Genomic DNA, 24,819 nt, shown 5'->3' with positions numbered 1-24,819 from the left:
TTCCCCAGACCCCCTAGCTGGTGCACAGGTGCAGTCATTACTGTCACATTCCCCAGACCCCCTAGCTGGTGCACAGGTGCAGTCATTACTGTCACATTCCCCAGACCCCCTAGCTGGTGCACAGGTGCAGTCATTACTGTCACATTCCCCAGACCCCCTAGCTGGTGCACAGCTGCAGTCATTACTAACTGTCACATTTTAAAACCTGCTGCATTCATACCTACTATAGATCCACAGGTTGCCTGGAAAACATGCACCGTTGGTAGATCTTGAGGACAGGTTTGGCCACCGCTGCCTTATAGGTTGAACCTGATTGACTTTATGTATGTTTTTTCAACCTCAACAACTGTTACTAGGAATCTGTGACATCAGTCCTATCCATTCACCAAGTGACGTCACTGATATTGCAGCCTACCCAGTCACTAGGGACCAATGGCATCACTGAGTGCAGCCTACTCAGTCACTATGGGCCAGTGACATCACTAGGAATCTGTGACATCAGTCTATCCATTCACCCAGTGACGTCACTGAGATTGCAGCCTACCCAGTCACTAGGAGTCTGTGTCATCTCTGAGGGTGCATCGTATGCAGTCACTATGGACCAGTGACATCACTGAAATTAGAATTAAAGTGTTGACTAATTGCAGATATGGCCACATGACCCTACATTACTTATAGGTAAGGTCTGATTTACCTCCTGCTCCTCCCTCACAAACTTGTATTACTTGGTATTTTGGCCATAATGAGCTGCTGTATCCTTCCCCTGACTTCCCCGGTTCCCTCAAACCTGGGTTTGTATTTTTCCACAATCGTTTTGATGCCCCATGTTCGGTGCTGCAGATACCTTGTGGCGACATTTAAATTTAAGGCAGTAATATATGTTAAATCAATGCCACATATTACCACCAGAGGGAGCAGTACAGTATTGGAATCTTTTCTCCACTAGTTGTTGGAACTACGCTGCCACCAGGTGGTGTTAATGAAAACTGCAACCTATTTCCAATCCAAACAGAAAACATTAACACATACTGTATATTTGGTGTTTCAGCATGCTCAGACAGTGCACAGGGCTGAAGAATAGCCTGAAGAACAGCCTTCAATGCTTGTAACGGTTCTAGTGCATCAAATAATTCCTATTACTTATTTGCAAAAAAATGAGTTTATTTCCCTGCAACCCCCCCCCCCCCCCCCCAAAAAAAAAAAGTATTTAAAATTAGGTTTCATTCATTCTACCTTTGTCACATGCCTACAATTACCATGGACACAGGACCATACATGAAGAAATACGGACGCCCATCAGATCCTGAGTAGGGTGTCTGCAGACTTAAGGCTTCCATTTAAGAACTTGGGCCATACAGTTAATTATTTTCTAAGATGCTGTCAAGTCCTAGATGACCCCTTTCTTTTGCCTCCTCACATACCTCCCCCTTCTTGAATTGAGCAGACAGGCACGGTCTCAATGTTGGCATCCTGTGGAAACGGGCAGAAGGTCTTTAAAGCTTGGCATTTCTTACTTTGCCTCTGAATAACCCATCAGCATTGTAACGGTCTGTCGACCAATAGTGGACAACCCTAATGACTGCATCCTGAGATAAGGTTGTCGTTTCTTTAAGGTCCAGACAATGGCCAGACACTTCTTCTCCAATAAGCTGTCTCCCGGTCAGCTAGCTTCGGAGATAGATACACGATTGGGTGTTTCTCACCTTCTTCTCCCACCTGGCTCAACACTGGGCCTTCTTAAGGTGCTCACTGCTTATTCAGTCTTCTGAGCAGCTCTCCTATTGGACAAGTCTGTTAGAGCCTTGGCCACGGCGCTGTACTGCGGTATGAATTTTCTGTAACACCCAGCAACTCCAAGGAAGGCCCAAACTTGCAGTTTAGGTCAATTGCCAATAGCCGCCACCTTTTCCTGATCTGATATAAATAGCGCCTCCTCCAACCCACCCAATGTTCTAGGTACTTTAACCATCCCTATCTGGCATTTATCTGGGCGTATGGGGAGTCTGGCCTGTCCGATCTTCATGAGTTAAATGCTCCTCCCAGGTATTCCTGAAGATGGCGATATGGAGATAGCCTTGGGCAACGTTTTGAAACCCCTTCAGTAGGAAATTTACCACTCGCTGCATCATGGCATCCTTTATCCCGGAAGCCATGGTACTAGAGACCTATCGGTGTGATGAAGGCAGAAAGCTCTTGGGCTCCTTTGGTAAGTGAGATTTGGCAGGAACCTAGGTCCAGCGTCGAGACTCCAGTCCAGTAGCTCATCGACATGAGACATAGGATATGTGTCAGTTGTGGTTACTTTATTCAATGTTAGCCTAAGCGGCAGTTAGGGCATTGCCCCTCTTAGGACGGCAGGAGTGTGGGCGGGTGCTAGGGCATTGCCCCTGTTAGTACAGAAGGGAGGGTGAGCAGGTGCTAGGGCATTGCCCCTCTTAGGACGGCAGGAGTGTGGGCGGGTGCTAGGGCATTGTCCCTGTTAGTACAGTAGGCAGGGTGAGCGGGTGCTAGGGCATTGTCCCTGTTAGTACAGTATGCAGGGTGAGCGGGTGCTAGGGCATTGTCCCTGTTAGTACAGTAGGGAGGGTGGGCGGGTGCTAGGGCATTGTCCCTGTTAGTACAGAAGGGGTGTGAGTGGTTTGCTAGGGCATTGCCCCTCCGAGCCGATGTTCTTGAACAGAAGAGAAAACATCTCCTCACAAAGTAGAGAAACATTTTATTAAACAATGTAAAACGTGATACGTGATTGTCTGTAAAATTATTTCTATAAAAAAATAATAATAAATGTAGGCAGCAAATAATTTAAAGCATTTTGTACAAAGGCAGCAAATGCACTTAATGAATCAATGAAACCAGCAACAAACTACTCCCCCTCCTCAGCGCCCAATGATATGCCTCCATGATATTCCCATTAAGGTGCGGCCCGGACGTGGGGCGCTTCTTCTCCGGTGTCCATTTCCCAAATGAAACTGAAAGCGTAACAATGATCGGGAGCCCCGAAGCCGATTTGTGGCCAATGTGCAAATAATTGGGCTTCTGTGCAAAGAGAAAAACATTATTTATAAAGAAAGGCGAAATGACGGCGGCGTGAGGTCAATCAGCAGTCAGTGATGTTTTGTTATAGAGACACAGAGGGATAACGGAACATAACCACAGCCAGGGACAGAACGGGTGACACTGCTCTTCAGGTTCGTGCTGGGAATTATGTCGTTGTTGACTAATCGCCAACACTGGAAAAATCAACGGCGGAGAGAACGTTCTTCCGGCTTACTGGAGATAGCCTTCGTACAGCCATTATCTTGCTTTGCTGTCCAGCGCACGCCGCCATCAAGTCTGACACACAGGCGCTACAGTTCAGCCGGTGACACAGATGGTTTTCCTTCTCCTCTCGGTCGCAGTGTCCTAGATGTGTGCTAGAGGAAAGCAGTGGTCAAGGGTCTACGAAGGACACCATAATGTATCGAGTCCCCATGGTGGTGGGGAGACCCTCGTGGTAATGGGTTAGCCGGCCTGGGTGAATCAAAGACCATCCTTTGCGCGGAGATTCCACTTGGCAATTGTAGCGGAGGAATCGGCAGCCGCCGCCCTAAATGACAGAGGAAGTGAGAGATCAGAGGAGGAGCTGGGAGGGAGTAGAGAGGAGGGTGCTGCGGGTAAGGACTATTTAGGACTCACCTCATAGTCCATCCCTTTCCTGTTGAGGGCGACGTTGATTGTAAACGTGGAGGAGTCATGATGAGGGCGCAGGAACGGCTGCTCGTCCGGCCGGTATCGGACTATGAAATTGAGAAGTGCCTTTGCCTGGTGAGAAAGAGATGAAAGGGTTACAATGGGAGTTACCCGTAGCCATAACGGTCACGGCACTCCCGAGGTCAGGTTACCTTGGTGTAATATCCGGGGAAGAGTTTCTCAGTGACGGGGGCGATGTACTCCAGCAGGAACTTCAACCACTCCTCCTGATACCCAACCTGGGTCATGTGGATGTCTACGGTGGGGACGTTCTCGTAGCCGCCTGCCAGGCGCTGGTCCTGGGAGGAACCAGAAAGTGAAAAAATGGTCTAGACGCTCTGGGCACAAGGGCCCCATGCGGGGTATAAATAGAGGTACCCGACCATGTAAACCATTAAAAGCTAAAAATGCCATCGTTATGTGACAATCACACTGTTGTGTCACAAACTAATTATAGAAAATGAGGAACAAACGCACTCCGTAAAGCAGGGTTGGGGAACCTTTGGCCCTCCAGCTGTTGCTGAACTACACATCCCAGCATGCACTGCTACAGATTTGCTATTTGGCCATGCTAAAACTGTAGCAAAGCATTCTGGGATGTGTAGTTCAACAGCTGGAGGGCCAAAGGTTCCCCCATCCCTGCCATAAAGCAACACACTAATGTTAGTAATATGGAACTTATTTACTCATGGACGAATGATGACCATAATCCAGGCAGTTCGTGTGTAGGGAAGGAACGTGCCATAGACTTTCCTGTACACCTGCGTGGCAGCGAAATATCAACACAAAATACCCACAGGATTATAAACTGGTAATACAATACGTACTGTAGACTGATAAAATGCACAAGGTCAGTAACCGGGATATTACCCGGAGGCTTTCCTGGCATAAATACACCCACGTATATAACCGAGTCTGACAAAAACGCCTATCCTCTGTAAGGGACCACCAGAGACTGGCACCAACGTCTGTCTACTCTTACCAATCTACCAGAATCAGAAACCAGTGCCACCACCATCGGTTTTCCCTCTATAAGGAACCACCAGTGACCAATGCCACCACATCAGTCTCCTCTCTGTAGGAACCACCAGTGACCGGTGCCGCCACCACCATCTGTCTCCCCTCTATAAGGGACCACCAGTGACCCATGCTACCACCATCAGTCTCCCCTCTGCGAGGAACCACCAGTGACCGATGCTGCCACCACATCAGTCTCCCCTCTGTAGGAACCACCAGTGACCCATGCCACTACCATCTGTAAGGAACCACCAGTGACCGGTGCCACCACATCTGTCTCCCCTCTGTAAAGGGAACCTTCTGTAGACACAATGGCGGTTACGAGACATCGCCCTCCCCTCATTTTTGGGACAGTAGGAAACCGACGACATAATATGAAAAATAAATGGGTAACAGAAATGGATTTCCTGAGGCACCCACGTAGCCCGGTGGTCAGATATTTACCTGGTTCCTTCCACCCGACCACTTCCCGTAGTTCTCCATCTCCTCCACAAATTCGTCGCACATCACGTCTGTGAAGATGGGGAACCAGTAGACATCGGGGCACGGCTGAGGAGACAGACACAGGGACCTTTATGCAGAGGGAAACCGGAACACATTCTGTCCATACTAGGACCGAGATGTCTGGCAGATTAACCCTCTGTGCGCTGCTCATGAATATGCAGAATTATGCAAATTACCTGCTCAAAATAATCCTCTTCGAAAATCTTAGAGTAGTTTTCATGGATGTACTTTTCCCGCCAGTCCTGCGGGGGGAGAGGACAGTAATGGTTATCGCCGGCCCGCCACGGAACCGCCGCTGGGGACCAGCGAGTAAGAGATCCTTACCACAGGGTTCTCGAATATCTGCCACAAGTCGTTGTGCAGGTGGGAGGTGTTGTACCGGGATGTGGAGATCAGACGACCAAACTCATCTCTGTTACTGATGTGCAGGAACACGCTCTAAGCAAGAGGACACATACGTGTTACATGGCGGTTATCAGATGTGCCCCTTACAACATGCATGCGGGGTTCAACGAATAGCGGAACTGAATGATCCCCATCACCAGGAGCCATGTAACAGGGAGACGGCTTACCTTGTCTCTCGCGCTCTTACTGAACGCCATGTCCGGGTCTAATCCGGCCAACGTATAGACATTCTTGTTAGACAGTTCTTTCCGTAGGGTCTCACCTCTAACTAGGTAGGTATGGGCGATGTACGGCACGTTCCACACCCCACTGAAAGATATGGACAGGAGGGAATTATAGGCACGCCCCTAACCCTGCAGGGAGCTATGATCCTGCAGGGTGACACAGACAGAAGGGAGCTATGATCCAGCCCCTCCCCCTGCAGGGTGACACGGACAGAAGGGTGATATGAGCCTGCCCCTCCCCCTGCAGGGTGACACAGACAGAAGGGAGCTATGAGCCCGCCCCTCCCCCTGCAGGGTGACACAGACAGAAAGGAGCTATGAGCCCGCCCCTCCCCCTGCAGGGTGACACAGACAGAAGGGAGCTATGAGCCTGCCCCTCCCCCTGCAGGGTGACACAGACAGAAAGGAGCTATGAGCCCGCCCCTCCCCCTGCAGGGTGACACGGACAGAAGGGAGATATGAGCCCGCCCCTCCCCCTGCAGGGTGACACAGACAGAAGGGAGCTATGAGCCCGCCCCTCCCCCTGCAGGGTGACACAGACAGAAAGGAGCTATGAGCCCGCCCCTCCCCTGCAGGGTGACACAGACAGAAGGGAGCTATGAGCCCGCCCCTCCCCCTGCAGGGTGACACAGACAGAAAGGAGCTATGAGCCCGTCCCTCCCCCTGCAGGGTGACACAGACAGAAGGGAGCTATGAGCCTGCGCAGGGTGACACGATCAGAAGGGAGCTATGAGCCTGCCCCTCCCCCTACAGGGTGACACGGACAGAAGGGAGATATGAGCCCGCCCCTCCCCCTGCACGGTGACACAGACAGAAGGGAGCTAGGAGCCTGCCCCTCCCCCTGCAGGGTGACACAGGCAGAAGGGAGCTATGAGCCTGCCCCTCCTACTGCAGGGTGACACAGACAGAAGGGAGCTATGAGCCTGCCCCTCCCCCTACAGGGTGACACAGGGAGAAGGGAGCTGTGAGCATGTACCGCCCCTTGCTGGGTGACACAGGGAGAAGGGAGCTGTGAGCCTGCCCCTCCCCCTGCAGGGTGACACAGACAGAAGGGAGCTATGAGCCTGCCCCTCCCCCTGTAGGGTGACACAGACAGAAGGGAGCTATGAGCCCGCCCCTCCCCCTGCAGGGTGACACAGACAGAAGGGAACTATGATCCCGCCCCTCCCCCTGCAGGGTGACACAGACAGAAGGGAGCTGTGAGCCTGCCCCTCCCCCTGCAGGGTGACACAGACAGAAGGGAACTATGATCCCGCCCCTCCCCCTGCAGGGTGACACAGACAGAAGGGAGCTATGATCCCGCCCCTCCCCCTGCAGGGTGATACCGTGACACAGACAGGAGGGAGCTATGAGCATACCCCTCCCCCTGCCGGGTGACACAGACAGGAGGGAGCTATGAGCCTGCCCCTCCCCCTGCAGGGTGACACAGAAGGAGGGAGCTATGAGCCTGCCCCCCCCCTGCAGGGTGACACAGACAGAAGGGAGCTGTGAGCCTGCCCCTCCCCCTGCAGGGTGACACAGACAGAAGGGAACTATGATCCCGCCCCTCTCCCTGCAGGGTGACACAGACAGAAGGGAGCTATGATCCCGCCCCTCCCCCTGCAGGGTGATACCGTGTATGGAAGTCGAGTTACACACACGCCATTTTAGGATAGTATGGCCGCCATTTTGGTTCGCAGAGTTGCGCAAATAAAGTTTCCATACCCGAGTATGCGTGGCAAAGTGGACCAGAAGAGTAGCCATACTATCACACATAAATTCATAAATACATACTGACACTAAGTAAAATATATAGTTAAAGGTTTAGAACGCCACACATAGCTTAGTTAGCCCTGCATACATCTGTCTGTATCATGTTTAGTACCGTTCTGTTCAGTTCATTATGCGAAGTATTCCGGTCATTGCGAATATTTCACAATATACACTGCCCGATAGTTATGGACATAATCCATAATCCAGGGACAGTTTCTGTTGAAAGAATGTAACAAAGGAATCTAGATGAAACCAGTTCTTATCCCTGCTGACGCCGATACCAACAAACAAAGGACTCTTAAAGTTCACTCCCCTGGACCTAGCCAAACCAGGTGTATCAGCTTACCCCCCAATCACAGCTGACCTGACATACGACCTCTGACCAATGAGAACGGCCTTTGACCTCCCCTTTCTGACCCTATAAGATAGGCGACCCAGAGCAGCCAAAGTCTCTTCGGCACATCTACCTTTCCCTGACTTACCACCGGACTATAGTTCATCCCTGAACGATAGTGAGCTCTGACGGACTACACTTCGCATATTTGATGAGAACGGTAACGGTTGCATTAATGGTATTTTTCCTTATTGTATTGGTTGGCTGATTGTGTCTTGTATCTGTTTTCTTTCCCCTTAGCAGAGTCTGTTTAGTATTCATTGTTAGTATATTGTATTACTTGTTATACCTGTTTATTCTTATGTCTGTAACCCCCTTTTGTCCATTAGGGACTTAAATACAACCTTTTTACGGAGTTCTTATCTCCTTATTTCTATACAGTGGTCGTGTCTGTTTATTCGCATAATAGCGATAAGGTATATTGCGGACACAGTCCGATAAGGTATATTCGCAGTTTAGAGACAAAGTACTGCGAAGGAATCTCTGATTAAGGTACTGGTTCTTGGTGTACATAATACAATAAAAGGTACGCTACGCTGCGCTACGCTTTGTTCGCACGTAGTTAGGTATAAAGGGTACGTTGGTTGCGGACTTATTACGTAATCAGCGCTTTTCACTTATTGTCTCTCTGGTCATATTTAATCGTCATTAACACGTGACACAGACAGGAGGGAGCTATGAGCATACCCCTCCCCCTGCCGGGTGACACAGACAGAAGGTAGCTCTGTGCCCGCCCCTCCCCCTGCAGGGTGACACAGAAGGAGGGAGCTATGAGCATGCCCCTCCCCCTGCCGGGTGACACAGACAGAAGGGAGCTTTGAGCCTGCCCCTCCCCCTGCAGGGTGACACAGACAGAATGGGGATATTATCCTGCCCCACCCCCTGCAGGGTGACACAGACAGAATGGGGCTATTATCCTGCCCCTCCCCCTGCAGGGTGACACAGACAGAATGGGGCTATTATCCTGCCCCTCCCCCTGCAGGGTGACACAGACAGATGGGAGCTATGAACCCGCCCCTCCCCCTGCAGGGTGACACAGACAGGAGGAAGCTATGAGCATGCCCCTCCTCCTGCCGGGTGACACAGACAGAAGGAGGCTATTATCCTGGCCCTCCCCCTGCAGGGTGACACAGACAGAATGGGGATATTATCCTGCCCCTCCCCCTGCAGGGTGACACAGAACTACTCACATCCTCTTCCCTTGTACGATATCCACATAGTCCTCTGATCGGGCGTAATACCCCTCAGGGCTGAGCGCGCCCCAGAAGTTGGACCAGAGTTTCCCGCTGCGAGACACCATTGGGGCGATGATCTTCCTGCAATGAGAGGGTGACGGGCGGTCAGTATTGGCCTAGACGTAACTACAACCTCTGCCCTCCGTCGCCCGCACTGACCGGTTCTCCTGGATGAGAATGTACAGGGTGTCTGGGTTCGTGAGCACCACGTCTGAGTCCAGGCTGAAGTAGAAGTCACAGGCCTCATCCTGGCGGCACAGGTCCCTGCAGGGGAAGAGCGCACATTAATCGGTCAGGCTATGGGAGGGTCACCCAAATACCCGGTAATCCGCCCCTCGGTATGACAAGGGCCCTTACATCCCCATGTCTCTGGCTTCCCCTTGGCCGAGCGCTTCTTCTGGACCAACAATCTTCACACTCGGAAACTCTTCTTTGTGGGATTCCCAGAAGCTCTGGATGTGCTTCTCGTGATAGACCTCCTGCAGGGATCACGGAAGAGAGAACATTCAGGACCACAACATCTTTGTGATACGTCGGTGGAGGGGGTTACATAGTGTCCGGGAATTGGGTCAGGGGTCTCAGGTATAAAGGGGGAACCGTACTCACGCTGTTATGGATGTAGAGAGACAGTCGGTTCCTCGGATAGTTCAACGCCACCAATCTCTCCAGGAACTGGGGCAGGAACGGGGTCGGCTGCTCGATGAAGATGCCCAGGAGGATATGGGGAAGGTCGTCGTCCTGCAAGAGATCAGAGGGATTTCTACTGTAAGCCATTGGGATAGGTCATGCCGATAACCTGCTCCTCAGAGGCGGTGACTCCCGGAGGACGAACAGCCCCAAGATATAAAGAGAAAGGGTTTAGCCCCAGTCAACAAGAAGGAAAACAGGAACCATCATGGCTGGGACTGAAGATGCATTGCTCCAGAAAATGGGGTTAAACTAAGGAGCGCAGTCTCAAACCCCCACGTAGACCCCCCCCCACCCCCAGCAAGGCCATAAGGAGGCGGTAGAACATGTCCTGTAGGACTTCAGCACTGAAGCTCACAGATGGGCACCGGCTCCCTAGCCCCTTGAGCCAGGACTTTGGGAACATGTGTTTCGCCATCAGACCGTTCCAGCCAGTAATGGCAAACTCTGGTGATGACAAAGGCCCCGGGGTAAGATCGGAGCTTAAAAGGCAAATGCCACGGTGCAGCCTACGCCATGAATAAAAGGTATCTCGTCAATAGGTCGACAGACAAAGTCGACATGGTGATGAGCGATACATGTAGGAGGTCGACATGAGGTTACGGGAATTTATTTAATTTTTTTTTGGTCCTTTTTCTACTTTCCCATTCACATGGACTATGATTGGGAACGGTAACTAATTGGGAGTCCGAGTGATGAAATCTACAAATGGACACCAATAAAAAAAAAAAAAAAAAAAAAAAAAAACATGAAAACCTCATATCAACCTTTTCTCTATGCCGACTGCTTTGTTGTTGACATTTGACCGCTGACCTGTTATACCACAACCTGATTAGAAGTCCTGCATACTCGGCCAGCCGGTGCAATCTCTGCCCTTTTTCTCTGTCCACCACCGGACGCCGAAGGTCACAAGGGACTTCACAGGACGGGCGTCAGACGTGGAAGACCAGCAGGCAGGCTCCCGCCGCACCAATTCTCAGGCTGCCCGTCATACTGGAGGTATGATGTTTGAGACCACACGGGTGATTGGACGCTTTCTCCTTTGCCACCCATGTGAGTACAGAGATTGCTTTCTTACATTCTGTTACCGCCCATCACTAGCTCCTCCTACTGCGCTGTAAGTAGTCGCCCCCACATTCCGCTTACATGTGAGTATGAAGTAAGGTGTCCCTGCTGCAGCACCTCTTGGCTGAGGACAGATAATGCCCCCTGGAGACCCATTTGCAGGACAACACCCCCCCCCCCTCCCCATTCACTAATAGACAGCAAAAAGAGCGTCAACCCCTGCCCACTCCCTGGTGTCTGTCCGAGAATCTGGACAAAAGATCTAATCTGTAGATCTCCAATTCCAGAGACTTTTCCCCTTGTCCCATCTACCCCCCCCCCCCCCCATATTTTAAACACCTGTATTACGGTTATGACATTTTCAGAATGACCCGACTGCAAATGGTCGATTCACATTTCCCTCGTGTTTGGTCTGTGAATAAAACGGTTCCATTTTATGGTTTGTAATCTATGGGCACGCCTGACGTGTTGGGTGTGTACTCACGTCAACCTCAGAGATGTCCAACAGGTCATCGTCACAAATCTCACATCCACCTTCATGGGTCCAGGCGTTCGGGACATAGTTCCCCAGATAATTCAACTGCAGCTGGATACAGACAGAGATTAGGGAGAGTGCAGGTGGAGGAGGGACAGAGATACGCAACACAGGCTGGGGGAATGTAGCGACAGTGCAGGTGGAGGAGGGACAGAGATACGTAACACAGGCTGGGGGAATGTAGCGACAGTGCAGGTGGAGGAGGGACAGAGATACGTAACACAGGATGGGGGAATGTAGCGACAGTGCAGGTGGAGGAGGGACAGAGATACGTAACACAGGCTGGGGGAATGTAGCGACAGTGCAGGTGGAGGAGGGACAGAGATACGTAACACAGGATGGGGGAATGTAGCGACAGTGCAGGTGGAGGAGGGACAGAGATACGTAACACAGGATGGGGGAATGTAGCGACAGTGCAGGTGGAGGAGGGACAGAGATACGTAACACAGGATGGGGGAATGTAGCGACAGTGCAGGTGGAGGAGGGACAGAGATACGTAACACAGGATGGGGGAATGTAGCGACAGTGCAGGTGGAGGAGGGACAGAGATACGTAACACAGGATGGGGGAATGTAGGGACAGTGCAGGTGGAGGAGGGACAGAGATACGTAACACAGGATGGGGGAATGTAGGGACAGTGCAGGTGGAGGAGGGACAGAGATACGTAACACAGGATGGGGGAATGTAGCGACAGTGCAGGTGGAGGAGGGACAGAGATACGTAATACAGGATGGGGGAATGTAGGGACAGTGCAGGTGGAGGAGGGACAGAGACACGTAACACAGGATGGGGGAATGTAGCGACAGTGCAGGTGGAGGAGGGACAGAGACCCGTAACACAGGATGGGGGAATGTAGGGACAGTGCAGGTGGAGGAGGGACAGAGACCCGCAACACAGGATGGGGGAATGTAGCGACAGTGCAGGTGGAGGAGGGACCGAGATACGTAACACAGGATGGGGGAATGTAGGGACAGTGCAGGTGGAGGAGGGACAGAGATACGTAATACAGGATGGGGGAATGTAGGGACAGTGCAGGTGGAGGAGGGACAGAGATACGTAATACAGGATGGGGGAATGTAGCGACAGTGCAGGTGGAGGAGGGACAGAGATACGTAATACAGGATGGGGGAATGTAGGGACAGTGCAGGTGGAGGAGGGACAGAGATACGTAACACAGGCTGGGGGAATGTAGCGACAGTGCAGGTGGAGGAGGGACAGAGATACGTAACACAGGCTGGGGGAATGTAGCGACAGTGCAGGTGGAGGAGGGACAGAGATACGTAACACAGGATGGGGGAATATAAGGACCGTGCAGGTGGAGGTGTATGTAGGAGAGATATGATAATACAGGATGGGGGGAATATAAGAACCGTGCAGGTGGAGGTGTATGTAGGAGAGATATGATAATACAGGATGGGGGAATATAAGAACCGTGCAGGTGGAGGTGTATGTAGGAGAGATATGATAATACAGGATGGGGGAATATAAGGACTGTGCAGGTGGAGGTGTATGTAGGAGAGATAAGATAATACAGGATGGGGAATATAAGAACCGTGCAGGTGGAGGTGTATGTAGGAGAGATATGATAATACAGGATGGGGGGATATAAGAACCGTGCAGGTGGAGGTGTATGTAGGAGAGATATGATAATACAGGATGGGGGAATATAAGAACAGTGCAGGTGGAGGTGTATGTAGGAGAGATATGATAATACAGGATGGGGGGGGGGATATAAGAACCGTGCAGGTGGAGGTGTATGTAGGAGAGATATGATAACACAGGATGGGGGGAATATAAGAACCGTGCAGGTGGAGGTGTATGTAGGAGAGATATGATAATACAGGATGGGGGAATATAAGAACCGTGCAGGTGGAGGTGTATGTAGGAGAGATATGATAATACAGGATGGGGGGATATAAGGACTGTGCAGGTGGAGGTGTATGTAGGAGAGATATGATAATACAGGATGGGGGGATATAAGAACCGTGCAGGTGGAGGTGTATGTAGGAGAGATATGATAATACAGGATGGGGGGATATAAGAACCGTGCAGGTGGAGGTGTATGTAGGAGAGATATGATAATACAGGATGGGGGATATAAGAACCGTGCAGGTGGAGGTGTATGTAGGAGAGATATGATAATACAGGATGGGGGTAATATAAGGACCGTGCAGGTGGAGGTGTATGTAGGAGAGATATGATAACACAGGATGGGGGGATATAAGAACCGTGCAGGTGGAGGTGTATGTAGGAGAGATATGATAATACAGGATGGGGGTAATATAAGGACCGTGCAGGTGGAGGTGTATGTAGGAGAGATATGATAATACAGGATGGGGGTAATATAAGGACCGTGCAGGTGGAGGTGTATGTAGGAGAGATATGATAATACAGGATGGGGAATATAAGAACCGTGCAGGTGGAGGTGTATGTAGGAGAGATATGATAACACAGGATGGGGGGATATAAGGACCGTGCAGGTGGAGGTGTATGTAGGAGAGATATGATAACACAGGATGGGGGGATATAAGGACCGTGCAGGTGGAGGTGTATGTAGGAGAGATATGATAACACAGGATGGGGGGAATATAAGGACCGTGCAGGTGGAGGTGTATGTAGGAGAGATATGATAATACAGGATGGGGAATATAAGAACCGTGCAGGTGGAGGTGTATGTAGGAGAGATATGATAACACAGGATGGGGGGATATAAGGACCGTGCAGGTGGAGGTGTATGTAGGAGAGATATGATAACACAGGATGGGGGGATATAAGGACCGTGCAGGTGGAGGTGTATGTAGGAGAGATATGATAACACAGGATGGGGGGAATATAAGGACCGTGCAGGTGGAGGTGTATGTAGGAGAGATATGATAATACAGGATGGGGGATATAAGAACCGTGCAGGTGGAGGTGTATGTAGGAGAGATATGATAATACGGGATGGGGGGGGATATAAGAACCGTGCAGGTGGAGGTGTATGTAGGAGAGATATGATAATACGGGATGGGGGGATATAAGGACCGTGCAGGTGGAGGTGTATGTAGGAGAGATAAGATAATACAGGATGGGGGGGATATAAGAACCGTGCAGGTGGAGGTGTATGTAGGAGAGATATGATAATACAGGATGGGGGATATAAGAACCGTGCAGGTGGAGGTGTATGTAGGAGAGATATGATAATACAGGATGGGGGATATAAGAACCGTGCAGGTGGAGGTGTATGTAGGAGAGATATGATAATACGGGATGGGGGATATAAGAACCGTGCAGGTGGAGGTGTATGTAGGAGAGATATGATAACACAGGATGGGGGGATATAAGAACCGTGCAGGTGGAGGTGTATGTAGGAGATATATGATAACACAGGATGGGGGATATAAGAACCGTGCAGGTGGAGGTGTATGTAGGAGAGATATGATAACACAGGATGGGGGGGATATAAGAACCGTGCAGGTGGAGGTGTATGTAGGAGAGATATGATAATACAGGATGGGGGGGATATAAGAACCGTGCAGGTGGCGGTGTATGTAGGAGAGATATGATAATACAGGATGGGGGGATATAAGAACCGTGCAGGTGGAGGTGTATGTAGGACAGATATGATAATACAGGATGGGGGGGGGGATATAAGAACCGTGCAGGTGGAGGTGTATGTAGGAGAGATATGATAATACGGGATGGGGGGAATATAAGAACCGTGCAGGTGGCGGTGTATGTAGGAGAGATATGATAATACAGGATGGGGGGATATAAGAACCGTGCAGGTGGAGGTGTATGTAGGAGAGATATGATAACACAGGATGGGGGGATATAAGAACCGTGCAGGTGGAGGTGTATGTAGGAGAGATATGATAATACGGGATGGGGGGAATATAAGAACCGTGCAGGTGGCGGTGTATGTAGGAGAGATATGATAATACAGGATGGGGGGATATAAGAACCGTGCAGGTGGAGGTGTATGTAGGAGAGATATGATAACACAGGATGGGGGGATATAAGAACCGTGCAGGTGGAGGTGTATGTAGGAGAGATATGATAATACAGGATGGGGGGATATAAGAACCGTGCAGGTGGAGGTGTATGTAGGAGAGATATGATAACACAGGATGGGGGGGAGGGGGGATATAAGAACCGTGCAGGTGGAGGTGTATGTAGGAGAGATATGATAATACAGGATGGGGGGGATATAAGAACCGTGCAGGTGGAGGTGTATGTAGGAGAGATATGATAATACAGGATGGGGGGATATAAGAACCGTGCAGGTGGAGGTGTATGTAGGAGAGATATGATAATACAGGATGGGGGGAATATAAGGACCGTGCAGGTGGAGGTGTATGTAGGAGAGATATGATAACACAGGATGGGGGAATATAAGAACCGTGCAGGTGGAGGTGTATGTAGGAGAGATATGATAACACAGGATGGGGGGATATAAGAACCGTGCAGGTGGAGGTGTATGTAGGAGAGATATGATTATACAGGATGGGGGGGATATAAGAACCGTGCAGGTGGAGGTGTATGTAGGAGAGATATGATAATACAGGATGGGGGGATATAAGAACCGTGCAGGTGGAGGTGTATGTAGGAGAGATATGATAATACAGGATGGGGGGATATAAGAACCGTGCAGGTGGAGGTGTATGTAGGAGAGATATGATAATACAGGATGGAAGGGATATAAGAACCGTGCAGGTGGAGGTGTATGTAGGAGAGATATGATAATACAGGATGGGGGATATAAGAACCGTGCAGGTGGAGGTGTATGTAGGAGAGATATGATAATACAGGATGGGGAATATAAGGACCGTGCAGGTGGAGGTGTATGTAGGAGAGATATGATAATACAGGATGGGGGGATATAAGAACCGTGCAGGTGGAGGTGTATGTAGGAGAGATATGATAACACAGGATGGGGGGATATAAGGACCGTGCAGGTGGAGGTGTATGTAGGAGAGATATGATAACACAGGATGGGGGGAATATAAGAACCGTGCAGGTGGAGGTGTATGTAGGAGTGATGATAATACAGGATGGGGGGATATAAGAACCGTGCAGGTGGAGGTGTATGTAGGAGAGATATGATAACACGGGATGGGGGGATATAAGAACCGTGCAGGTGGAGGTGTATGTAGGAGAGATATGATAACACAGGATGGGGGGGGATATAAGAACCGTGCAGGTGGAGGTGTATGTAGGAGAGATATGATAACACAGGATGGGGGGATATAAGGACTGTGCAGGTGGAGGTGTATGTAGGAGAGATATGATAATACAGGATGGGGGATATAAGGACTGTGCAGGTGGAGGTGTATGTAGGAGAGATATGATAACACAGGATGGGGGGGATATAAGAACCGTGCAGGTGGCGGTGTATGTAGGAGAGATATGATAACACAGGATGGGGGGATATAAGAACCGTGCAGGTGGAGGTGTATGTAGGAGAGATATGATAATACAGGATGGGGGGATATAAGAACCGTGCAGGTGGAGGTGTATGTAGGAGAGATATGATAATACAGGATGGGGGGGGATATAAGAACCGTGCAGGTGGAGGTGTATGTAGGAGAGATATGATAATACAGGATGGGGGGATATAAGAACCGTGCAGGTGGAGGTGTATGTAGGAGAGATATGATAATACAGGATGGGGGATATAAGAACCGTGCAGGTGGAGGTGTATGTAGGAGAGATACGATAACACAGGATGGGGGGATATAAGAACCGTGCAGGTGGAGGTGTATGTAGGAGAGATATGATAATACAGGATGGGGGGGGATATAAGAACCGTGCAGGTGGAGGTGTATGTAGGAGAGATATGATAATACAGGATGGGGGAATATAAGAACCGTGCAGGTGGAGGTGTATGTAGGAGAGATATGATAATACAGGATGGGGGGATATAAGGACTGTGCAGGTGGAGGTGTATGTAGGAGAGATACGATAATACGGGATGGGGGGGATATAAGAACCGTGCAGGTGGAGGTGTATGTAGGAGAGATATGATAATACAGGATGGGGGAATATAAGGACTGTGCAGGTGGAGGTGAGGTGTAAGAAGAAAGTGGTGGAGCTTTACCTTGGTGGGTCCGTTTCCATGGATAACTACAGGAATAGTGTCAAATGCCACGTTCCTGGCACGCACTTTATTCTGATCAAACTTTAGCACGACCTCGTCTGCATGAGGGGAAGGGAGAGAACTCATTGCTAAATCTGTAACACACATTACACAGCACCCACCCGATCCGCTGCATTTCTATATCTGTAACACACATTACACAGCACCCACCCGATCCGCTGCATTGCTATATCTGTAACACACATTACACAGCACCCACCCGATCCGCTGCATTGCTATATCTGTAACACACATTACACAGCACCCACCCGATCCGCTGCATTGCTATATCTGTAACACACATTACACAGCACCCACCCGATCCGCTGCATTGCTATATCTGTAACACACATTACACAGCACCCACCCGATCCGCTGCATTGCTATATCTGTAACACACATTACACAGCACCCACCCAATCCGCTGCAGCCATTTATTCCTAACCCTCCCTGGGCCACGCCCATCCCTCTACCAGTGCCGCAGTTACTGCGAGTGCCGCTGAGAGGCCGATACTAGACTAGTGCCCTGGTATGTCTGTGAGTGTGGGCAGCATCAGGTCGGGCACAGGTCGGGCACCCCATGGGAAGAACATCTCTGGCAGTTACCTACCTATGGCTCCATTGAGATTTTGGAATATTTTTGACTTATGGTCGAGAGTGATGCTGAACTTCTCCTGCGGACGATAAGAGGAGGGGAGGTCAGACATGACAGGAAAGGGAGGGGAGAAATGCCAAGCAACATAGGGAGAGATGGACAAGAGGCACCGACATGGGGGGGAGAGGGAGGAGAGGTGCAGACGGGGAGGGAGGAGGCACAGACGGGGAGGGAGAGGGGGGCAAGAGGCACAGGGAGGGAGGGAGAGGGAGGAGAGGTGCAGACGAGGAGGGAGGAGGCTGAGATGGGGAGGGAGGAGGCACAAACGCGGGGAGGGAGAGAGTCATGAGAGGCACAGATGGGGAGGGAGGAGGCACAGACAGGGGGGGAGGAGGCACAGACAGGGGGGGAGGAGGCACAGACAGGGGGGGAGGAGGCACAGACAGGGAGGGAGGAGGCACAGACAGGGAGGGAGGAGGCACAGACAGGGAGAGTGGAGGCACAGACAGGGAGGGTGGAGGCACAGACAGGGAGGGTGGAGGCACAGACAGGGAGGGTGGAGGCACAGACAGGGAGGTAGAGGGGGAGGGAGGAGGCACACAGAAAACGTACTCTTAAGTCCTCGTCCAGGTACACCTTGGTGTAGAATAACTGATCATCATCAGCATCCTTGAATTTCCAGAGCTGCACAATACGATAGAGCTGAGGTGCAAACCCGATGAAGCCTGTGTGGAGAGGGGAGACAGGGGTGTGAGGGGCACACAGACCACCACCGGCAGGAGGATTGCCATGGAAACAAGACCATGCACCCACGTAGACTATTTGTGCAATGACCTGCTCGTATCCGCCACATTCTGCTATCGGGCAGCCGGGGGACAGGACACGGATTACAGAACCAGAAGCCAGGGTCCCACCTCCAGTCACAGGGGAGATTTGGATGATCCCACCAGCCATAGGAGTAGTGGGGCACCGGAGCGGAGTTACACCTCCCACAGGGACGGGACAGACTGGCCGGTGACTAGTGAGACATGTACAGAGCGCTACTCACCCCCGGAGTTGAGGAAACGTTTGCCTTGGCCGACGGGCGGATATTTCTCTGCCAGGGACCAGTCTGGCCAGCAGAACCCCTCCGCGGAGAAGACCACCTTATGCTCATACTGATTGAACTTCCAGAGCAGCTCGATGGGGCTTCCAGCTAAGATGACATCATAGCTGGGGGGTGGAGACCAAACAGGTTGGAGCAATTATGATACAGACTCAGCAGCGCCCCCATATATCGCCCAATCCAGTACAGCCGCTAGAAGGGACGCTTACCTGTCTACAAACATGACCACTAGGTCCTCCTGCTCGTGAAGCTTCTCCAGCTCCTCTTTCAGCCACCGGACCTTCTGGCCTCCTCCCACTGTGCGGGCCACATCGCCGCCCTTCCACTCCTGGCCCAGGCCTAGAGTCTGGGGAGATGGGTACAGGATACATGAACTGGTGCTCACAGACAAAGGTGAGAGAGACAGGAAGCAGAAGACAGTGAGCCCTGAGTGACGGGGGCACAGAGACATCATAAAAAAGGACATCATAGAATTAGAAAAAGTCCAAAGGCGAGCAACAAAGCTTATTAGGGGAATGGAGAATTTAAGCTACGGGGAGAGATTAAGCAATTTGGGACTATTTACATTAGAAAAGAGACGTTTAAGGGGGGACATGCTCAACATGTACAAGTATATCAAGGGCCAATATAAGGAACTGTCACACACCCTATTTTCTACTAGAAAGGAATCTAGGACGCGAGGGCATGAGTATAGATTAGAAGAAAAAAGATTTCATTCAGCTAGTAGAAAGAATTTCTTTACGGTCAGAACAGTCAAACTCTGGAACTCTCTTCCCAGAGAGGTGGTAACGGCTGGCTCATTAAATACGTTCAAGGCAAAGTTGGACAAACATTTACTGGAGAAAAACATCCATGGGTACAAATAAGAAATATAATTTGTCTGTAAAATACCAGAACCTACCAAATCAGCAATGGATATCTATACCAGGTTGAACTAGATGGACGCAAGTCTTTTTTCAACCTTACCTACTATGTAACTATGTAACTATGTAAGAGACCGCCATGACAGACGGACACACATTATAGGGACAGGGAGAATTATGGGATCAGTCCCCATAGACCATTGTAGTGGGAATGGGGGGGGGGGGGGGGGTGTCTCTCACCTTTACAGTGTAATTATAGTGCTTGGCGGTTCTGACAAATCGCTGATATCCTTCCGTGTTCTCTGTGGCGACTGTGATGACCAACAGTTTGTCTGAAAGTATATTAATTTTGCATTATAAATATAGGCAGGAGACAGGCTGACCCCCGGCCGGAGATCACAGTAACATTAACCCGCTTTCCAACAAGTCATATGACTGGCAAAGTGCCCCCAACCAGCCATTCATGCTTCTCGGTCTAGTGTCAGTGCTACAGTGAAAGCAAGCATCTGATTGGCTTAGACAAAGAATGTGACAACAGACAAGAACCACTTGGCCCACCTGGTCTGCCCCTTACTTTACTTCTGCTGCTGATTTCTCTCCCTATGCAACCAAGCATCTGAGTTGCCTTACTCATTGCTTTGTTACATCGCTTACCTGCCTTTAATTCACCTAAAATAGTGACTTCTACTGATGTGAGGCTTACTGGTTGGTAGTTGTTTGCCTCTTCCTTGCTTCCACTTTTGTGCAGTGGTACTATATTAATGTTGTTTTTTTTTTTTTTTTAGCCCTCTGGAATTGCACCTGCAGCTACTGACTGGTTGAATAATTCTGTTACCAGCACATCTTTCACCGTGATTAAACAACTCACACCAATAAGATTGCCAGCTCTACGGAACAGGTCCCCTGTAACTTTGGTGCTAGACTCAGGTATATACAGTTCATATAGTGCAGTACAGGATCTCAGGTGTTACTTGGTGCCTCTGTCTGAACACGACTCCATTGCTTTCTGCTACACAACACATTATCTGCTAATCACCATGCCCAGGCCTCAGGCACAGCAATGCCCGTACTCATTAACGTCACGTTATCCTGGCTCAGTACCCACACATTCTTTGGCCGGCGGCCTCACTTATAAAATGAAACGGCTGACGGAGTGCAAGCTTTGGGGGGGGGGGGGGGGGGTCTCCCCTTTAGATTGCAAGCTCATGAGAACAGCCTTCTTCAGGGTTTACTTTGCCCAGTAGAAACAGTACAGTAATATGTATTGACCTCACGTCAGCTGAGATATTACCCTCAGAGGGGCGTGAGTTACATACGGAGGGCCACTCACGGCAGTGGGGGGTGGGGCTCCTATTCTCACCCCGCCTCTCAAAGCTACCAAATAAATTATATATATTAAATATATAATGAGACACTGTGGAGCGGTTCCAGATTTCGGGATCAAGGTGTGTGTGTGTGTTGGGGGCCCAGAAGAGAGGAGACACTTGTAACGCAGGGCACACATACTGCAGCCTGTATATCTAATAACCTATCCCAATATTATCCCTGGCATAGGCCGCGACGCGCCCTCACTATGTCAGGGGAAATACACGGAGGGCTACGTGTACCACGCACAGATACTACTACACGTCCGCTAAAGGGGCCACTATATCATCAGTAGCAGCCTCCCAGCATGCTCCACTCCCCGGGCTCCTGGGTATTTACGCTGCCGACTCTGGACAAAGAGACCATTATTGCCCCTTCTCTCAATGAAGAGGCGGCAGATCCAATTACTGCAGGAGGGAAAGGGTCAGGGGGTGATCGGGTGGGAGCACTGGGGCAGAGGAGGGGGCTTGCAGTGGGAATTAGGGATGGGGACGAGGTGAGGAGGCGGAGGTGCCGGCTGGGAGATGATGAATAGAACAGCTGTGCAGGATGCTGTAACGACAACGCGCCTGGAATTCTTCCAAGGAACTTTCTCGCGGAATGTTCCATGAGAAAATATGAGGATTCCAGTGGTTCTAGTGAGCTGGGGAAGAGGGGCCGCAGACTCCTGTAATACTGCAGTAGTAGCAGCAGGACCCCTCCCTCCGATTAATCCCTAATGCTCAGTCTTCTCTCCAAAATCACCACTGCAGATTCCAGATGCTTCCATAGAGTCACCCTGTGCGTCACGTCCCCCTCAGCACCCCTTTATCCTCCCCCGGAACACCCTGGTGGCCATCTCATTCGCTGGTATTTGCAAAGGTCGACATTGGCAGTCAGCACTTTGGTGTCGACCTTGTGATTTTCACTAAGCTCCATACTCCGGATTGTCCCCAAATATTGCGCCCCCCCTCCCAATCACTGAGCAGCATCAGACCGACCTGGTCAGATGTCTCCCGGGCATCTCACAGCTGGCAGACCCCCTGCTATGGCATTTCCCCCAATGTGTCCGCAACATAAGGAACCGAGGAAAGTGAATCCGCTGAGTCCGCATTCTCAGTATTAATGTTATAGTCATGATGGGAAAATGTGACGAGAAACAGAGATACTCTGCGGGATATATCACTATGTACTGATCAGGGGCAATGTTCTGCAGGTCCCTCCCCAGAGAGGACAGTAATGTAATAATCTGCAGCATACATCACTATATATCTGTCAATGTTCTGCAGGTCACTAGGGAGGTCAGTAATGTAATAATCTGCAGGATATATCACTATGTACCTGTCAGGGGGTAGATGAGACAGAGCAATGTTCTGCAGATCACTAGCAGTCCCTGTAATAATCTGCAGGATATATCCTATGTATCATAGAGGTGAGTGATGTAATGCTCTGCAGATTATCAATACAGAGCATACCCCAGCCTGTATACGGGGTAGAAGGAGAGACCCTAGGATTAGATGGATGGATTAAGCTGCCCGGCCTGGGGGGAGCGAGGACAGACACACAGCAGGCTGGTATGTGCTGAAATATTTATCACCTGGGGGGACAAATCAGGTCACGATCCCGTACGTAAACAGCCGCCATGACACATGTATATAACTAGACCCTGAGAGGGGTGTACTCTGCGGTGTATGGGGAACACACAGACGCTGCAGATTCCACAGCCGAATATAGGACTGGGATGACCGCCGGGGCAGCCTGCCCTCAGTCTCATACTACATAATAATACAATATATACCCCAGTACAGACACTACTACACCATGCCATATACACACACACACACACACACACACACACACACACACCACCTCAGTGGGATACAGAGACATTACGCACCACCTCAGTGGGATACAGAGACATTACGCATACATTAATATGTCTGGACAAGTCCCCATCCCCAGCCCACACTTCGGGATCATTCCACCAAGCCGGATATCATTACCAAGCACAAGACGGAGTTTCATAACTCACTTACTGAGCCCAAGAGCTGGCAATCTAGAAATAGCCACGACATGGGATGAAGTGCTCATACAGTTACATGCTAGACGAATGTGGCCCCAAGAGCTGACCATCCACAACTCTATGGACAGTTATGTGTTCTATAGGTGTAATAAGGCGGTGTAAGTACTGCTTCTTGCCCCAAGAGCTGACAATCCACCAATACATTACAGGAATGTAGCCCCCCAGTACAATGAGATAATGTAAGGAAAAACGGTGGCAAGGCATGCTGGGACATGTAGTTCCACAACAGCTGGAGGGCCATGAGTTTGACACCACTGGTGTAAGGACTGTACCTCACCCCAAGAGCTGACAATCCACCAATACATTACATGTATGTAGCCTCTCTGCGTTATGAACTGCAGCTTGTCCCAAGAGCTGACATTCTACCAGTAAGTCACAGTCTGGTGGACTGCAGCTTGCCGCAATAGATGACACTCTCCCAGTAAGTCACAGTCTGATGGGCTGCAGCTTGCCCCAAGAGCTGACACTCTCCCAGTAAGTCACAGTCTGATGGGCTGCAGCTTGCCCCAAGAGCTGACACTCTACCAGTAAGTCACAGTCTGGTGGGCTGCAGCTTGCCCCAAGAGCTGACACTCTCCCAGTAAGTCACAGTCTGGTGGGCTGCAGCTTGCCCCAAGAGCTGACACTCTCCCAGTAAGTCACAGTCTGGTGGACCTTTAAGTTACAGCGCTGCAGCTTGACCCAAGAGCTGACACTCACATGCTCCACCCCCCGGCACACACCCAGCCCGCCCCCCCTTACCGGGCCGCACGGATCCCCTGCCCTTGCTCTCGCCCGCAGTAGCAGCGGCCGCAGCTGCGCAGAGCACCAGTAGCACGGACACTCCAACCGCAGGACGATCCATCCTTCCTTGGCCGGGACAGTGTCACTCTGAGGCGGCCTCCAGCTCCAGGACAGACCGGGGCTCCAGGCCCCACCCACGGAGAGTGACTCCGTCCTATCGCGGATGAGAGTGAGCCCTTCCCGCAACTCCAGAGCCAATAGGGTAGGACTTCGCGGGCAGCCAATGAGCAGGCGGCGTCTGTCACAACTGGCCAATGGGTGCACAGGAAGGCTGGCTGGCGTCCAATCAGCGGGGAGGGCGCTGTGTGGCGTCCGGGACAAGGCAGCGGTGGGAGTCTGGGGTCTGTGCCACGTCACTGCTGGAGGTATACGCCCCCCTAC

General features: G+C 50.8%; 1 protein-coding gene across 3 annotated transcripts; it reads right to left on the bottom strand.

The window, feature by feature from the left end:
- Positions 1–2,699: 2,699 nt before the first annotated feature.
- On the bottom strand, positions 2,700–24,598 carry PLOD3 (procollagen-lysine,2-oxoglutarate 5-dioxygenase 3). Of its 3 annotated transcripts, none has more exons than XM_083185777.1 (19): positions 24,397–24,598; positions 20,469–20,560; positions 19,575–19,711; positions 19,309–19,472; positions 18,873–18,985; positions 18,276–18,339; positions 17,627–17,724; positions 11,497–11,598; positions 9,867–9,998; positions 9,618–9,739; positions 9,420–9,524; positions 9,216–9,341; positions 5,823–5,964; positions 5,575–5,688; positions 5,427–5,492; positions 5,191–5,295; positions 3,882–4,028; positions 3,676–3,801; positions 2,700–3,586 (listed from the first exon to the last, which is right to left on the bottom strand). In XM_083185777.1, exons 1-19 carry the CDS (start codon positions 24,497–24,499, stop codon positions 3,431–3,433), a joined length of 2,214 nt encoding a protein of 737 aa, XP_083041903.1. In that variant the 5' UTR covers positions 24,500–24,598; the 3' UTR covers positions 2,700–3,430. The 3 variants fall into 3 exon arrangements, with proteins under 3 accessions (XP_083041903.1, XP_083041905.1, XP_083041904.1); XM_083185779.1 differs by lacking the exon at positions 24,397–24,598 and adding an exon at positions 23,933–24,068; XM_083185778.1 differs by lacking the exon at positions 24,397–24,598 and adding an exon at positions 23,772–23,814.
- Between the last annotated feature and the right edge of the window lie 221 nt (positions 24,599–24,819).

This window comes from Crinia signifera, chromosome 4 (genome assembly GCF_055691185.1).
Source record: "Crinia signifera chromosome 4, ASM5569118v1, whole genome shotgun sequence".
Classification (NCBI taxonomy): domain Eukaryota; kingdom Metazoa; phylum Chordata; class Amphibia; order Anura; family Myobatrachidae; genus Crinia; species Crinia signifera.
This window is presented reverse-complemented; position numbering and strand designations above follow the sequence as displayed.

What these genes read in the sequence shown, in the direction of transcription:
- PLOD3 (XM_083185777.1), bottom strand. Translation starts at nt 24,499, where the DNA reads ATGGATCGTCCTGCGGTTGGAGTGTCCGTGCTACTGGTGCTCTGCGCA. An exon ending in ATCGTACAAGGGAAGAGGAT is followed by an intron (nt 5,965 to 9,215) that starts GTGAGTAGTTCT and finishes CATATCTTTCAG; the next exon opens with TGGGGTGTGGAACGTGCCGT. An exon ending in AAGAGGATTATTTTGAGCAG is followed by an intron (nt 5,296 to 5,426) that starts GTAATTTGCATA and finishes CTGTCTCCTCAG; the next exon opens with CCGTGCCCCGATGTCTACTG.